This window comes from Solea solea, chromosome 9 (genome assembly GCF_958295425.1).
Source record: "Solea solea chromosome 9, fSolSol10.1, whole genome shotgun sequence".
Classification (NCBI taxonomy): Eukaryota; Metazoa; Chordata; class Actinopteri; order Pleuronectiformes; family Soleidae; genus Solea; species Solea solea.
The window spans coordinates 10666509-10684225 of NC_081142.1; the positions used below are offsets into that span (position 1 = coordinate 10666509).

Here is a 17717-nt window from a genome sequence, read left to right on the forward strand (position 1 = left end):
GGAGTATGTAGAGAATATGGGGAAAAAAAAACACAGACTAAGTCCTCATATCAACAAGGAACCTTTATTATTTGCTAGTCAGACTGACAAGCACATTGTGACTTCAATGGCACTTCAGATGCAAACAACTGCACTAATCAGCCACAACACACAAACCTTTTAATATCTTTAGTCACTTCTGATAGTGTACTAGAGTTACCCTCAGCAGGAGCTTTAACAGTCACCTTCTATTAACATGCATTTGTTTGTTTTTTATGATCCTGGAGCCCTTAATATGATGTCTTTCAAACAGTGTGGTGAAACGCTGTTTGTACTACAGGGACTTTGCTTTGCAAGCTAAGGTGTCTTTCTGTTAATACATTAACTATTGTCAAAAAATCTGCCTCTTAACTGACTGTCACATTTAGAATTGCTACATGTCTAGTCTGGTTGTTCTTCTGAAACAGTGGTAAGATTTATAAGTATTTATTACAGTAACCTTGTACCCAAACCCTCATGAAGAAAAGTGCACACCATAGGGGAACAATATTTGACCTACAAAACTAGTTTCCAAATTTCTGAGATTAATATTAAGACTCATTACCAGAGAGATAGATATGATCTGTAACGCTTTTCAAAAATGCAACAGCAAAAGGAAGTCTTGCATTTATTAGGCAACACTTGGCTACCTAGACACATTAAGTGCTATTCTTTTGCTCCACACCGACACTTAAACATGTTTAAACCCGAAGCCTCACTCAAACTTGATTCCCTGAGCCAGAGGAAGATCTTTGCTGTAGTTTATTGTGCACGTTGAACGCCTCATATACTGCTTCCATGAGTCACTGCCAGACTCTCTTCCACCTCCAGTGTGTTTCTCCCCACCGAATGCTCCTCCGATCTCTGCTCCGCTTGTAGGAATGTTGACATTCACAATGCCGCAATCCGATCCTTTGGGCCCCAGCCAGCGGAAAACCCGGCCCATATCTTTGGTGAAGATGCTGCTGGAAAGACCCTGCTTGACTTCATTGTTCCAGGCAAATGCTTCCTCTTCTGTCTTGAACTTGAGGACATAGAGGATGGGGACGAATGTTTCTGTCTGGACGATGGGAGCGTCGTGAGCCAGTCCAGTGATAATGGTGGGCTCCACATAGTTGCCAGGACGGTCCATCACCTTTCCACCACAGACCACAGTGCCGCCCTGTTGCTTGGCCTGCTCAATAGCTGCCAAGTACTGATCCACTGCTTGTTTGGTGTGCAGTGGCCCATACATGGTGTTGGGATCCCAGGGGTCTCCAATGCGGACTTGTTTGTAAGCTTTGGTGACCCTCTCAACCACTGTATCATGAACACTCTCGTGCAGAATCAGCCTCCTGGTTGTGGTACAGCGCTGACCAGCAGTTCCCACAGATGCAAATACAGCAGACGGCACCACAAGATTTAGGTCAGCATCTTCAAACACAATTATAGCATTGTTTCCGCCGAGCTCCAATAGATTGCGACCAAACCTTTCTTGCACCGTCATGGCCACCATCTTGCCAACATGAGTGCTGCCAGTGAATGACACCAGATTCACACGCTCGTCCTTTGCCATAGCTGAACCAATATCGGCACCTCCACAGGTCATAGAGCAGATTGCACCAGGAAGGTTGTTCTGCTCCAGCACCTCAGCCACAATCTTAGTGACTGCAACACTTGTGAGAGGGGTGGTTGGAGCTCCTTTCCAAAGGCAAACATTGCCACAGGTCAGAGCGAGGGCATTGTTCCAGCCATACACTGCCACAGGGAAGTTGAAGGCGGTGATAATGCCGACCAGACCAACGGGGTTCCACTGTTCGAGCAGAGCATGGCCTGGTCTTTCAGAGGGCAAGATGGGACCACCAATCATTCTAGACAGACCCACAGCATAGTCACAAACATCAACGTATTCCTGAACCTCGCCCACTCCCTCAACATAAATTTTACCCATTTCTAGAGACACCAGGCTCCCGAGGACCTTGATCTTCTTTCTTAGTGCGTCACCAATCTGCCTCACAATCTCCCCTCTTTTTGGAGCAGGGATGTCCGCCCAAACCTTCCAAGCCTCCTTCGTCTTCTGGACAGTTTCTTCGTACTCCCCCAAGGTTGCCTGGGTCACTCTGGCAATTGGCTCGTTGTTGGCAGGGCAGTATGATGTGATGACCTCTCCACTACCTCCCCAGCTGCCATTGTAAACACCGGGGTTGTCCTCAGACAGGCCGAGCTCTTTCAGCCAGGAGTATTTGGGCTGGTTGATGAGGAGACTGGACATGGCTGCTGTCGGCTGGCAGTGGACCGTTACAAATTGATTTCTCAAAAAGAGCCTGCTGCGCTGGGCAAAAGTCAGAGTGAGGCAGCGCTGCATGGATGCTGAAAGCAAACAAAATGAAAAATTTATTTTACAATTTTACAACTGACAATTATATAAAATTATAAAATTTCAAACAAATACTTCACAAAACAATACTTCAGTTGGATAAACTGCTGCTATACTGTAAATAAAAACAAAAAAACTTCAACATTCAGGGATGCATTTAAATCTAAAAGGACACATCAAACTCACTGTCCATATGTCCCACGGACACACCTCATTCTTCCTTGACAACAATACATTGTTGAGTTTCCTCAATATACATACAACATTCATTGTGGTAGCGTATTGAACACGACACAAGGTGGACTAATTGGTGAAGTGTCAGAGCTGACATTACATCTGCTGTCTCTCCTCCTGTTCCCAGTGCCCTCTGACGTGCCGCACACACATACAAGGACTGTCACAGTATGAACTGCTCAAAACACACATTAACTCACCTTTAATAACACCTGTTCGTGAGTAGCAATGTCATAATGTTTCTCCACATATTGTGCGCACAAGATAAACCCACCCCCGTCTCAGCACAGGCCACCAGCACCAAACAGGAGTTTAATAATACAATTTCTCAAGAAATAATACTTTGATTGGGGGCCCAATGTATTACACAGGGATCCATATATATCAGCACCTGTGGGTCATGGAACTCACTAGGTTGAAAAAAATCTATCAACGTCACTGACATAATAAATAATGGAAGCCGTGTGTCAGTTGTGTAACAGTGTACTGCAGGCGACAGTGCACATGTTCTACAGTCAACAGGTGTTTTCCAAAGATAGCTTGTTTTTTAAAAAAGATGCCCTAGGTTACAGCTTCCTCATTTATGCATATTTAATAGTCAATTAGTCAAGCAACAAGATTTCCCTGCAACTATTTTAATTTGGGTTTATCGTTTGTCTTTTTTTTTTTTTTTTTAAACAAAGAAGAAACATAACTGAATACAGACCCTGCATTGTGTATATTTGCTGTTTATTTGTAGTTTTCATTCATAACAAATTGAAACTCAAAATTGATGGTTGAAGTGTCAAGGTCAGTTTCGTGAAAATGCACAGGTATTAAATTGGTTGTTGCCGCTCTAATTGGGTCAACTGGTATGAAGAAAATAGTACAGTTACTACATGGAATACAAACCGTCAGAGTCTGCCAAAATTAAACAAAATGACTAAATTAAATGAATACATTCATTCAAAGGCCACTTCATTAGGTACACCCGTTCAAGTCGCTGGACAGGTACACATAAACAACACAGGTGTACAAATCAGCTGATCACACTGCAGCAACTCAATGCATTTAGGCATGTTGAGATGGTCAGTATGACTTGTCAAACTGACAACGGGAAGAAAAAAAAATGGTGATGTGGGTGACTTTGATCGTGGCATGGTTGTTGGTGGTAGATAGGCTGCTGTCTGAATATTTAAAAACTGCAGATCTACTGGGATTTTCTCACACAACCATCTCTAAAGGTGTACAGCGAAAGCTCTAAAAAAGAAAATATTCAGTGAGTGGCAGTTGTCTGGGCAAAAACGCCCTGATGATGCCAGAGGTCACAGGAGAATTGCTTAAAGTATTGGCTGCTGTGAGTAAATTAGCGTCAAAGAAGGGAAGAAGATTGTCCGTGTGTATATGGTCAAAAATACAGTCCTATGCACAAGTGTCACACACTGTACCAAATTCATTCTGCTGTATGACAATGACGCAAAAAGCAGTGTCATGGTCAGAAAGTACTATCTTCAGTAGCAAGAACAATGTGTTCAGCAACAGATAGTGTGGCCTTCACAGAGCCCTGACGTGAGAATCACGGGTCCAATATCACAGCTTTGAAGAGACAGATTTAAGAAAGTCTCTCAGGAAGGAATGGAAGAATGCCAAAAAACTTGAAAAACTGCACCAGTGAACTTAGAACAGGTTCAGGTTACTAATTAATTGTATATGTTTTCCCCGTTCACTTAGAACGAAGGCAATTGTTCAATATATTCTCTTCCACTGCATCAAATAGAAACAAGTTTATTTATTATAAATAAGCATTAAATTACACTATCGTGGACCCTTCTTTTAAGTTTAAGGCAACAAAGTTACCTTAACCACAATATGCACTCGAGCAATTAATCCAGGTTTGCCACCGTGAGGTTTTGAATCTTGACCCTAATGATAGAGGCGTGTCTCTGACTGCAAACAATTTAAATTATTTAGTTATTGAATCTGTTCAATCCCACATTGTACATGTGTTTGAGTGCAAAAAGTTGGCAGCATGGAACGACATGGTGGCCGAGATAAACGACCGCCACTCAAGGTCCTGCAATTTACACGGACACACATCAACGAACCGATAAGATATCTGGACCCTCGCTACATGCACCTTTGCATTGAAACGATTTGAAGACACTTTTGTGCTCGTGAGATAAGTTTTTACTCACGTTGATATCAGGTGCTCGGAGGCCACGTCCACTCCTAGGAAAGAAAGAATTATTGATGTTCTTCTTTCTTTTGGTTTTCCGGTAGGTTAGATTCTCATTGCTGCCCCTCACAGGTTGACGCCGGGGCTACACGCAGATGTGCGTCTGGCGGAAGTAGTGCCACTATGCTGTGTTCTGATTGGACAGCGGGCTCAACACAGTGTGGCGCCTGCTTCGCCAGATTGACCCATGCTAGCGGATCCCCTTTGTTGTGATTAACCGTTCAGCGGCTCCACTTCTACCGTAACCACTTACACTGAAAAGTTGCTATTGTGATCGTTTATAGGATGAGTGGCGGAGTGTATGGAGGCGGTGAGTGAGATCTTATGATTAAAAATAAAACCGTGCTGTTGTCCACGTTGTTCTGCACTGTAGCTTTAGCCAGCTTTGTTGCTAGCTAGCTAAGTTAGCAGGGCTAACATGTAGACGGTGGTAAAGTAGTTAAATATACGCGCTTCTTGTCGTTTTCCAGAGTAATAATTCCCAACCACGTTATTTTTTCATTGCATGAAGTCTGGTGTATTGTAGCTTCATTTGTTAATACAACAATAATGTAAACCAACAGCAGTGCCGCTACCTAACTAGCAAGAAAATGAATGAAAGTGGGCTTACCGAGCTCTTGAACGCATCACCTTGTTTGTGTAAAATGTAGGTCTCACAAAACTATAAATTATTATAAGGATCTAATTTATCCAAGGGCTGGCATGTAACCTACCTTTACATGTTATAATGACAGTTGCATTACACACTTAAAATAGGTAAAAGTAGGATTTTTGCAATATCACTAAATTAATACAGTAGGTCATACAGACCTGTGTGATAATTAATGGTAATATTTCCCCCAGTAAGTATCCTGGTTTACACACCGTGTAAACCAGGATACTTACGTGTTTGAAGCTTTTGCCACATTGTTTGACACATCAGCTGATGAATCTGTAGTTTCAGAGTTTACTTTCTGTCCCCATATCAATATCAGTAGATGTTTCAAATGTTATGAAAGGTGTGTCGAGTATTATATTACCCTCTTATGCCAATACACCCATGCCTGTATGTCTATATATAAGCACCTCATGTTAGATGAAATTAATCTAACAGTGCACTCACTGACAATAAATAATATATAATTTGACAGGAAAAAGCTCTCAGAGAGTGCAAACCTCTGCGTCACAAGCTTACCATTTATTTTCTAAAATGTTCTGAATCTCCTGTATCTCAGGATCACCACCAACAATTTTAAAAAAAAATTCCTCATAACATCCCAAGAAAACTTCTTGATGGAGGTTTTGAAACACAAAATGACAACATTTCACACTGATGCACATTGGCTGCAAGAGCAATACTGGAACAATACCAGTAGTTATTTTAATGATTGCTAAATTTACTGTTTTAATCATATTCACAACACTTCTCATTTTCTTAGATGAGGTCGGAGCTTTGGTGTTCGACATAGGCTCTTATTCTGTAAGAGCTGGCTATGCGGGAGAAGATTGTCCCAAAGTAAGTGTATCACTCAAACAACCTAATTAACTCTGTCTTTCCTTCCTCTCTGTATCTTCCCTCTACCCTCTAGGGGTAAGCCAATGTCAAGAAATGAGGTCTGTCACCCTGGAGACAGACAACATTAATTGGGTTCAGATCATTCTGGAATACTTGCTTGGTTTTGAATTTACCTGTGCTTTAGGTGAAGATCTTGATTTTGCAAGCATTACTTGGATAAGCCATATATGAGAGATGGATTAAAGTCCCTCTGCACACTTTACTCAGTTGAACTGGGGGCCAATGGGCATCTAGCTTCGTCAAGAGGGGGCCGGTTGCTTAAGATATTCATGATGATATTTCACAGACATAAAAGTAAAATACTTTGTTTGGTTTTGAATAATGCATACTTCACAATAAAAACATATATATGGTGCAAAAAGAAATCTATTAATATCAAAAGCCAAAGAAAATGACAACATGGACAAAACACTTAACAAGCTTATGTATAAACTGTAATGCTGAATGTAATGCAAATATAGTTAGTATTATATTCTGTCTGTCTGTTTAAAGAAGAGGAGGTCGCAGCTCATGCTTGCATTATAATGTGATATTAAGTGGTGTTTTGCAAGTGTGACACCTCTGACGTGTTATATCTCTATCAATCCATCAATGAATCAGACTTTATTTATGTAATATACTAACACACGTGATTAAAACGTATAGAACATTTAGCAGGAAAAATAGAACAGCAACAGAATCAGAAAAACTCTATTTCGGCCATGTCAGAATTGCCTTTAATGTGGCTCAGTATGCAGTGAGTCCAATTCTAGTACGTTAGTATGACAGAACCCAGTTTTGTAACCAATCTTTTCACAGGAATCATGTCATGTAGGATTCAAACTCTGTACATTTACAAAACACAACCCTTTCTGTTTTTGTAAGATGTACTGTTAGATATAAGCCACACTGTTTGATGAATAAGTTGGGGACATTTTAGTATTTCCAAATAGTTCACAGTTCTCATAGAGAGATGATCATTGCTTCCACTTCACACACTCAGTGTTTCACAAAAATGGGAATTTATTCACACAATTTTGGATTTGGATGAACTTGCAATTAGAGCTGCAACTAATGATTATTTCATAATCGATTAATCTGTCGATTATTTTCTCGATTAATCAATTCATCGTTTGGTCTATAAAATATCAGAAAACCTTAAAAAATGTTGATCGGTGTTCGTCAAACATGGAAATGCTGACGTTCTCAAATGTCCTGTTTTGTCCACAAACCAAAATGATTGACTTTTAATGATTTCTTTGTTATCCAGAGCAAAGAAATGAAGAAAATATTCACATTTAAGAAGCTTAAACAATCGGAAATCTTGTTTTAATCATGAAAAAGCTTCAAATCGATTATCAAAATAGTTGTCGATTAATTTAGTAATCGATTAATAATCGATTCATCGTTTCAGCTCTACTTGCAATAGCCATTGTTCTGTTTATGTCACTCTTATGATACTCTTTGTGTCAGTCCGAATAAAAACTGATAAAATAAGAGAAGTGATAAGTGAGGCCAGTACACAGAAGAATAGGACAACCGCAAAACAATTATGGAGAAATTCAAGCTGTTAATTTCTTTGGACCGACCAATTCCCCCACTTGTATACTGGGACAAGGACAGTAATCCAAATGAGCAGCACAGTTAAGCACTGAGTAGTAAAAGAGGGTGTGTGGCAGTGTACCTTACTGTGTGTCCTGTGTTGTCCAGGCCGACTTCCCGACGGTTATAGGTGTGACTCTTGACCGAGAGGATGGCAGCACACCCATGGAGACGGATGGTGACAAGGGCAAGCAGAGTGGTACCACCTATTACATCGATACCAACCAGCTGAGGGTACCCAGAGAGAACATGGAGGTCATGTCTCCACTCAAGAATGGCATGAGTGAGTGTTTGGTTGATGTTTATGGTTTTTCTTAAGCTTTAATTAAAATCCAAAGACGACATTTATTTATTTGCTGCAATGTCATCCATGAGTGGACACAAATATCAAGCATAGGAAGAACTTGTTTTATAATAAAAAAAAAAACAATGGGATATTTTAAGCATTTATGTGTGTTGTAAATGAACATTCATTTATGCGTCAGGGTATGACATCATGACATCATGACATGAACTGAGCTGTTAATATTTGTATATCCCAGTCTGCTTGATTCATGTCATAATTGACCTGTTTTGGTCTCATAACCGACTTTATAGATGAACTTGTCAGAACCATAACTGATATATCGTTGACTGCTGCTAAGCATGAATATTAATGAGATTATTTAAGACCAAGTCATCAGCTCTCCTATTTAGTGTTGCCATTATGAAAAGAAATATCCAATTGCAATTTTTCTGAAAAACTTTGATACATCTTGAAATCAGTGCAGTTGATACAGGATAATATTTGGCTTTTATTTTTGATGTGACGTTAATCGGTTATCAAAATTGTTGATAGAGTTAAAACAGTTATTACTTTGTTGTTGATCGCTTATTTAGTCATCGTTACGACCCCAGGGTCTATGCTTTTTCCCTGTGTGTATGTGTATTAAAATAATTTCTTTTTCTTTTTCTTTTCCTCCAAACATTCACAGTATAATAATAAATTGAAATTCTTTGCTAGTTATTGGTAACAAATGATGTATTTGGCAGACGTGTTTGATTTGTCACCTCCGACAAATCAGCAACTGCAGACATTCATCAAGTGATCTGGTGCACTGACCTAGCTAATGATGCTCTTCAGAATCTGGTCCAATGGTGTTTGACAGTGAGGCTATTTAGAGACAAATGTGACACCCATCCTAATTGCAGTAGAACAGCATTATGGGACCACATGCTCCCCTAGAGTGCTGACCTGGAAGAAATTATTATCTAAAAAAGCTCATCATCGCTCCAGTTTCTCCACCATCTGACCCAGCACCGATAATGGAAGGCACGTTTTTTGTGACACTGGGGTTTTTATGTGTGTGTGTGTGTGTGTGTGTGTGTGTGTGAAGAATATTTACTGTAGTTTTGTTAGCAGTATCTGCACAACAGTTAAAAAAATAGATATGGAATCTAAAAAACATTATGATTATCTCATGTTTTAATAACCCTAAAAGTGGCCAATCAGCAGTAACTTCACTGGTGTTTCCTTCTGCTCTGTTTACAGTTGAGGACTGGGACAGTTTCCAGGCTATTTTGGATCACACCTACAAGATGCACTTCAAGTCGGAACCAAGCCTGCATCCAGTGCTTATGTCAGAAGCTTCAGTGAGTTAACTTTCGTTTGTTGATTACCAGCTGGTGATCTTTAAGATGTCTTTTTTTTTAGAGATAGTTGAGGAGAGGGTTAGAAAGTCCACCATCCATAGCGATCAATGTAGACTGTTTGTGGTCTTTATCACCTTGTTGAGAAATGTTTGTGGCAACAATGACAGTGATATTTTGTGAGTGGTTGAACTTCTGTTTTGTGCCTACAGTGGAACACAAGAGCGAAACGAGAGAAACTAACAGAGCTGATGTTTGAACATTACAACATTCCTGCATTCTTCCTCTGCAAATCAGCTGTTCTCTCTGCGTATCCTTAACTGCTTCACTTGATCCAGAAAGAATGATGATTGAATAGACTTTTTTGTTAAACTCTGGTAGTTTCTCTAAACCTACAATGTAACTGTTGCATAATGAACAGCATTGAATTTCCTTTACTCTGCATTCCCAAGCTTTGCAAATGGCCGGTCTACAGGTTTAGTCCTTGACAGCGGAGCCACACATACTACTGCCATTCCAGTACATGACGGTTACGTCCTGCAGCAAGGTAAACCTTCAACCTCCAAAACACATCAAGTCAGTAGCAACTCGATTTGAAGGTAAACTGACTCAATGTGTTTTGGACAACGATGACCTCTACAGACCTCTAAACACAAATCATTCATTAGTATACACGTTGGGTGTGGCTGACATACAGGGAGGGAATACAACACCTTGTTGTGATTTATGCTGCCATACTGATTGAGCCAAACACCCAAGACTTACTAATGAAGCCTGCTGCTACTACAAATGCTCAGTTAATACAAGCATCAGTTAGGGTGTCATGGATTTGGAATTGTTGGACTGTTGAGTGTGGAGTGGAGTGTTCCCTGAAAGATGAGGATTGTACATGTTCTGTAACTCCAGCCCCTTTGTACAGTATGTCAGAGAAGCACAATTATGGTCACAGTGCATCAGGCTGTGCAAGTTAAAACGGAGAGGTTTTTTTTATTGTTGTATTCTAAGTTAACATGGTAGAGGTTGATTGTGTTCCTTTCCAGTCTGAATCCTAAGTTTTTCATTCTCTCTGGCAGGTATTGTCAAGTCGCCCCTGGCTGGAGACTTCATGAGCATGCAGTGCAGAGAGCTGTTCCAAGAGCTGAGTGCCGAAATAGTCCCTCCTTATATGATTTCGTCAAAGGTGAAACACATTTGAATTCCTAAAATATGTCAGTACAAAGAGGTGGAATGATATATATTTTAGTTGTTAGCTGTGGTATTACTAGTCCTAATATTTGCCATACAGGCATGACAGGAAACTCCTCCATACCATTAACACACTACATCTCATGGTACAATACTGTATTGAAACTTTTAAGTACCTTTTCAGTGTGGGGATTTTCTTGACTGCGTTTTACTGGCAGTTTTGTGTTGTATTTACAGGTCTGACCACTAGTCTGCAGCAAACTTTAGGCAATTTGACTCTCTTCCGCTTCTCCTCTCAAGAGACTAAGAAAACTGAAAATTGTTAGTATTACTTTTTCTTAATAGACAATTCTGGGGTATTAAAAATCGCTATATACTACCTCGCTTATATATTTCCAATATATCACAACCCCTGTAATGGGATATGTATCGCACCACCAGATTCTTGCCAATACACAGCCTTAACATTAACTGACCGTCTATTAGAAGTTTTATACTTTTGTCTGAACAAACATATTCATGCATGCTATGAGCATACATCATGTTATTCACTTTATTTCCTGCCTAAAACTGGGTTAATTTTGATATTATTTTGATATATTCTGATTGTGATCACAGCAGTCTTTTACAGTGTTTTTTGTGTCCTCACAGGATCCAGTGCGGGAGGGATCCCCAGCCAGCTGGAAGAAAAAGGAGAAGTTACCTCAGGTTACCCGCTCATGGCACAACTACATGTGTAATGTAAGCAGTGAACTCTTCTGAATTCAATCCAATATCCGCAAATCATTTGTGCTAAGATTGGTATAATGATCGAGTCTTGAAACATAGTTTACATTTATGAATGTAAATGATAAAATTTGTCTTTATGGTTGCAGTGTGTGATCCAGGATTTCCAGGCGTCTGTGCTGCAGGTGTCAGACTCTCCATACGATGAACAGTAAGAGAGTTTTTAACATATTCAAGTCACTCCACGAGATGACTTAAGAAAAGGCTGGCTGCGGTTGATGACCTAAAACCCTTAGAGCCATCATTTCTCACATACCAATGTTACTCCACATGGTTCCCACTGGGAACTTCCCAGTCTATGCAAAAATGAAATGCACTGGATGACATTGGGAAGCACCGTGGTATCATGGGAATTGTTATCTTGTTTTGATCCCCTGTGCCTTTGGTCTTTACATGGCCAGTTTGTGCAAATGGCAATGAATAGTTGTGATCTATTAATACATAAAAATAAATAAAACAACGGGCAACACACTGGTTAATTCGTAGTACCGTATATTATTTCCTTCCTCTTTCTGATGTTTCACATGGTTTTCCCCCTGAAGTTATAGCAGAGATGGATTTAAACGCATCCAAAATGAAACGGTCCATTACCTTGAATACAAATATTCCTAGCTATTTCCAAGCTATTACCTGGATATTAGTTTGGAAATAACATGCTATTACTGAAATATTATAGTACATTAATCTCGTTGTTGGCTGGATTAATGCTAAAATGTTACATAACACATCTTTTAGCAGTGACATGTGGATGTTTCATCTGCCTGTCATTTTTTTCTTTGGCTTGAATGACCAGGTGGACTTAATAATCAACAGTCTTATGACATGTTAAAATATTTAACCCGTAAAGGAGTAACTAACAGATATCTCTGTGTGTCTTTCACAGGGTGGCTGCACAGATGCCAACAGTGCACTATGAGCTGCCCAACGGCTACAACTGTGACTTTGGTGCTGAGAGGCTGAAGATCCCAGAGGGTTTATTTGATCCCTCTAATGCAAAGGTTGGTGCTTGCTCTGCATGCTCCTTCAGCCTGTGAAGCTAATCGAGCAGCCACAGCCAAACATAATCTATCACTGGATATTTTGCCAAATAAAACAGCCAGCAGTGTTATGAAAGCTGTTAAGTTTCCAAATGTGTAGTTTATGAGTCATTTGAGAGTGTCTTGTAATGTGTGTGTTTATTCTGATCTCTTCAGGGATTGTCTGGAAACACCATGTTGGGAGTTGGCCACGTGGTGACAACCAGTGTGGGAATGTGTGACATTGACATCCGGCCGGTGAATATCATGATGTTTCATGGAGACTCAACTATGTTTTACTGTTCTTTCAAAGATCTTTTCATGATGAGAATGAATTTCCAATGACTTCATTTAAAAATAATTTTTGTATTTTTATTTACCAAGAGTGTACAGAGTGTGTAAAACAAACCACTTTCTGGAGTGATTTGGACATGTTTTATAGAGATATTTGGGTACCTCTCTGGTAATAGAAAAACATTTGGCAATATTAGAAAACTAGAGGAGAGCTGTGTCTGTGTTGCTCTTCAGATATTACTTTTTCTATCTTTAAAAGAGACTCTCCTTTGGTGCATTTTAGGGTTTGTATGGCAGTGTGGTGGTGACAGGAGGAAACACACTCATTCAAGGTTTCACTGACCGTTTGAACAGAGAACTCTCCCAGAAAACTCCCCCGGTGAGTTACAGTAATACCACTTTTGGTTCAGAGAAAATACTATCCTGATGTTTTATCATTCTGCTGTTACTTTTATATGGCTGAACATGTTTTTCTGTGTTTGGCAGAGCATGAGGCTGAAGCTGATAGCCAACAACACAACAGTGGAGCGCCGCTTCAGTGCCTGGATAGGAGGCTCCATCCTGGCATCACTTGTAAGGACACAGTTAATTATTAGAACGTATCATTATTTAAAGGTAAATTATGTAAAAATATGTCTGGGAAGGTTCTCAGTCATCCATGTAATCGTCATCTTCTGTAGTTAGCTGCAGGCGACTGGACTTGCTTGAGTTAAGTTAAACTGAACTGAAGAAGCCTCTTGAATGTTAGTAGTTGATTAAAGAAAACTTCTTAATAGATTTATGAACATGTGTACATGTAGGTTATTTTAAACCCAAATTAAAGGCAAAATAAGAGAACTTTAAGTTCACACATCCACCCTTGACAACTTTGTTTTAATATATAGTGCTTGTTCTACAGATGTTAGTTTTTTTACCCCTGACACTTGCTAATTCTATTTGCAATGATTTGCTCAAATTAAACCTTGCTTTCTCATTCTGATAGGGAACCTTCCAGCAGATGTGGATTTCCAAACAGGAGTATGAGGAGGGAGGAAAGCAGTGTGTGGACAGGAAGTGCCCTTGACCTTTCTCCTGTTACTTTCTTTGCCATAAGCTCAGCATTATCAGTCCTACAGAGTTGACCCCAGACTCAGGAGCACTGATGGAAGTTCACTTCATTTGTATGATTTCATTTTATTACTGAATTGGTCCATGATTTATTGTGGAAAGCATCATCAGCAAACATCCACAATATAAACTGTGTCACAGTGAAAAATGTTTATTTCTGTTTATGTCATTACAGTTGGTTTGTCTCCTTAACATTTGGTTGTTGCTGTTTTGTGGACACCTTGCAGTCGGTCAGTTTTAGCTCGATGTGTATTGAAGTTCAGTTATTGGTCACGGGGGGAAAATAGCACATAACGTGCAAGGTTTTTGCAGAACACGGTAAACTACTTTTAGGAAGATCAACCTTAGTTTGGGGTAAAAAATGTTTTTTGTCCATAAGCCTTTTTCTATGTAGTGAGTAAACTTGTCAAAGGCAGCCAGTTCATGCCTGTGCTTCATGTGTCAACTCAAATAAATTTGTATTTAATTTTCACTTTTGCTTGGCTACAAAGTATCTGAAAAAAACCCTTTTTGTTAAATATTTATTGAGTGGGTTTTTCTTTTAACAGGAAACAATTTTATATGTACAGACAAGTGGGTAATGAAAGTTATATTTGAAAGATTATCCAAGGTCACATGATACCCAACAATAACTAAAATCCTCCCCACACTATCTGGTGTGTTTTTAGGGCGTAGCATAATTTATCCTATAGTACCAACCAAACAGCTGGACAAATAAATCTAAACGCAGATAAAAATGACAAGACACTCGGTTATTTTAATTGGCATGACTCGGACTGCCATGTATATACTTATCAATAAGAAGTGGAAAGGACATTTTTTCTTGAAACATGTGACAGCTGTACAATGAGAGCCTGTAATTTCATAATGAAGAGACCTTCATTTGAGGGAATTTCTCCCTCAGTTTGGCCTCTTTTTGCTTCTTCAAGTTTGCTCTCCTGATCCTATTCTGGAGGCTTTTCTCCAAACGCAGTCTGAAAAATGGAAACGAACATAACTCAGGGTTGGGGTCACATTTTCCACAAACCTTTCTTCTTAAAACTTAAATGAGTCAGACTGCAACTTACCTCATGTGTGGTTGGACAAACTTTGGTGTGTAGAACTTCTTTCGCTTATATCTTTTATTCATGTACCAAGGAATTGCATACTCTTTGAATCGATACCTGACAGAAAGAGAAAAAATGTTTGAGTCACACCACCACCACCACTTTCCATAGCATGGCCCATTATAAGATACAGGTTATAGATCACTGACTGAGGGTCAGTTTACTCAAAATTCAGACTGGTCAATAAATATGCACAAAAAAGGAACCACCTAGACTGAATCCCAAAAGTTATGCAAGAGTGAAATCCTTCTCTATGTATGCACGACATGATACATTTATATAGAGAAGTGGTCCTCACCAGTAGACATGCCCAAATAGATTCCTCCTCCAGGCTCCTGGTCGGCCTTTTTCCTGTCCTGTCTGCAGCAGACGCAAAGCCGTCTCTCTCTCAGTGACCACTGTCTCCAACCGGATCATGGAACGTTCAATCTAGGAAGATGAAGATTTATATCATTCATACGAAACCACCACAACGCATGATACCCTGCTACCGAATTAGATTTGTCAAATGTTATTTATCATTTCTACAGCAACAGTCGTGTCTGTTGAGGGTCATACCAACCTTCCTTAACCTTTCCGGACTTGGCATCTGAACCCTTTGCCTTTTTGCTTCCTGCTGAATTGTCAGCAGCATGTTCCTTTCTTTCAGCAGCACATACCTGAGACAGGAGGAGAGCATTACTCACAGCAGACAAATCTTTATGCAGTTGTAGTCTAATCTCTGCAGTCCTTACCAGAGTTTGTGTAAATCCTCATTGCTCTTAGTTCTCAGATGTTTTGCAGTCCATGGAGCACCTACAAAATAATCAGTGGAAACAATGAAAAGCTATCATCAGGAATTCCTTGCAACTACAACTGTGCTACAGTGTTTAATAAATTTTATTAGGTGCTCGTGAATATAACTTACTTAAAATTGAGATTGAGACTTTACAAAAAATGTTTCTTATCATTATGAAGCTGATCTACACACACAACTAGGTACATATTAAAATGATCTCAAATTAAAAAGGTCTGAAAATTCACAGTGGAGGCCAAAGTTTTCTGAATGCTTCAGTGCTTTACCTGACTTCACATTGGTCTCTCCCCAGTTCTCAGGGAGGTCAAAAAACTCTTCCAGTCCTCTTCTGCTGATGGTTGTGTGCAGAGCTCGATACTGACTCAAAGAGCTTGTTGGACTGCACCAAGAAAGGGCAGCAAGTGTAGACTTTTCCCTGGAAGACACACAAAAATTGTCTGTCAGGACTTATGGGGAATTAAAACAGATTTGAATATTAACACAGTAAATACAACAGGCAGGCATGTTTCCTTCTAAATTAAGAAGATCCTAGGTCTCTCGTCATTAGGTTCAACTTTATTTCCATAAGGGCAGCAGGAAAATGGAAAGATCTTGATTACAAACCTGGAAAACATTCAAACACTGGTTAAACATTCAAACATTAGTTAACATTAGTTCAACAAATACATGAACAATTAACTATAAATATAGTGGTGAGAGGTTAAAATATAAATAATTATTTTAATGATGCACTTATGCTATATACTTACAAACTAGCCTTCCCAGCCTTTTCTGTTTAATCTAATTTGCTCTAGTATATTGTTGTTTTTATGTACCACATAGCATTTTGTAACACTTATAAAAGTAGTTTATGAATAAAGATTTAATTATTTACTTATGACCATTGTGTTGAAAAGCAAACAAACATTGAATTTCAAATAATATAATGTTGGACTGGATTACTCTTCAAACTGTGACTCCCTGTTCTCATTTAGTGAGTTATATCATCAAAACATTATGAAGGACATCTAGTTTATCCCAAAGACACACTGAAATCTGAAACATAATACACATGACACAGGCCTGACTGACTGAATTAATGAATATGTAAGTCCAAGAGCGGATAAACCACAAAAACGGCAGGTGGCCTCTGGTTTCTACTTTAAACGGGAGGGACTGTCGTTTTATTCACACTTTAATTTAAAAGATGAGTCCTGAATGGTCCGTCCGCGCGGTGACTTTACTGTCTCTTCATTTAAACAGACAACATCGATATCAATTTAGTACTAAAGCGGCTTCTTCTTACCTGTAAATTCGATTCAGGTATTGGGTCGCATTGACGGCACAGTGCTGCTGAGTCTTTACCGCTGAACATATCCTCATCACATTTTGAAATTGCTTGCAAAGAGTCAAGACGCGTCCTGCTGATGAGGACGCCGCCATGTTTACAGTAGTCCCGCCCACAATACCCAAAATGCATTTCTCTACCTTTTAAATATATATATATATATTATTATTATTATTGTTACGTGATTAATATATCATAAATAATAACAATAATAATACATGTATTTGTATAGCGCTTTCCATCAAAGTGCTTTATATTAAATAAATAAAAACACACAAAGTGTAATAAAATACACACAATGCGGAAGGTTAGAAATGGATAAGAATACAACAGAAATCTACACAGTGCTAATAAAATTACAGACACATAAACAACGGTTGTAAAACAGGAAAATGTATGTCACAATGTTAGCAACAGTAGCTACTAAATCATAAAATTATACTCTCATCTACTCTAACGTTAAGATTGAAGCTAGTTTCAGTTTGGAACTTCAGAAGTCAACTTTAGCAACC

General features: G+C 39.2%; 3 protein-coding genes across 3 annotated transcripts; 1 reads left to right on the plus strand and 2 right to left on the minus strand.

Annotated features, from left to right (window-relative positions):
- Positions 1-45: 45 nt before the first annotated feature.
- On the minus strand, positions 46-4925 carry aldh7a1 (aldehyde dehydrogenase 7 family, member A1). The gene is made up of 2 exons (XM_058638401.1): positions 4783-4925; positions 46-2367 (listed from the first exon to the last, which is right to left on the minus strand). The coding sequence occupies exon 2, from the start codon at positions 2360-2362 to the stop codon at positions 734-736; it is 1629 nt and encodes a 542-aa protein (XP_058494384.1). The 5' UTR covers positions 2363-2367; positions 4783-4925; the 3' UTR covers positions 46-733.
- A 45-nt stretch (positions 4926-4970) lies between these two features.
- actl6a (actin-like 6A) lies at positions 4971-14448 on the plus strand. Its single transcript, XM_058638402.1, has 14 exons — positions 4971-5133; positions 6242-6318; positions 8068-8242; positions 9491-9591; positions 9801-9898; positions 10041-10135; positions 10662-10768; positions 11425-11514; positions 11649-11710; positions 12443-12557; positions 12753-12833; positions 13153-13248; positions 13356-13442; positions 13852-14448. Exons 1-14 carry the CDS (start codon positions 5109-5111, stop codon positions 13930-13932), a joined length of 1290 nt encoding a protein of 429 aa, XP_058494385.1. The 5' UTR covers positions 4971-5108; the 3' UTR covers positions 13933-14448.
- Positions 14112-17313, minus strand: mrpl47 (mitochondrial ribosomal protein L47). Its single transcript, XM_058638403.1, has 7 exons — positions 17164-17313; positions 16145-16293; positions 15817-15877; positions 15645-15741; positions 15381-15511; positions 15044-15139; positions 14112-14950 (listed from the first exon to the last, which is right to left on the minus strand). The coding sequence occupies exons 1-7, from the start codon at positions 17298-17300 to the stop codon at positions 14839-14841; spliced, it is 783 nt and encodes a 260-aa protein (XP_058494386.1). The 5' UTR covers positions 17301-17313; the 3' UTR covers positions 14112-14838.
- Between the last annotated feature and the right edge of the window lie 404 nt (positions 17314-17717).

Bases quoted from the DNA above. Each gene is read 5' to 3' on its own strand.
- aldh7a1 (XM_058638401.1), bottom strand. From the start codon at position 2,362: ATGCAGCGCTGCCTCACTCTGACTTTTGCCCAGCGCAGCAGGCTCTTT.
- actl6a (XM_058638402.1), top strand. From the start codon at position 5,109: ATGAGTGGCGGAGTGTATGGAGGCG. The intron at 9,592-9,800 runs GTGAGTTAACTT...TTGTGCCTACAG, and splicing joins TGCTTATGTCAGAAGCTTCA to TGGAACACAAGAGCGAAACG. The intron at 10,769-11,424 runs GTGAAACACATT...GTGTCCTCACAG, and splicing joins CTTATATGATTTCGTCAAAG to GATCCAGTGCGGGAGGGATC.
- mrpl47 (XM_058638403.1), bottom strand. From the start codon at position 17,300: ATGGCGGCGTCCTCATCAGCAGGACGCGTCTTGACTCTTTGCAAGCAA. The intron at 16,294-17,163 runs GTAAGAAGAAGC...TGTGTCTTCCAG, and splicing joins TACCTGAATCGAATTTACAG to GGAAAAGTCTACACTTGCTG. The intron at 15,512-15,644 runs GTTGGTATGACC...TCATCTTCCTAG, and splicing joins GTCCGGAAAGGTTAAGGAAG to ATTGAACGTTCCATGATCCG.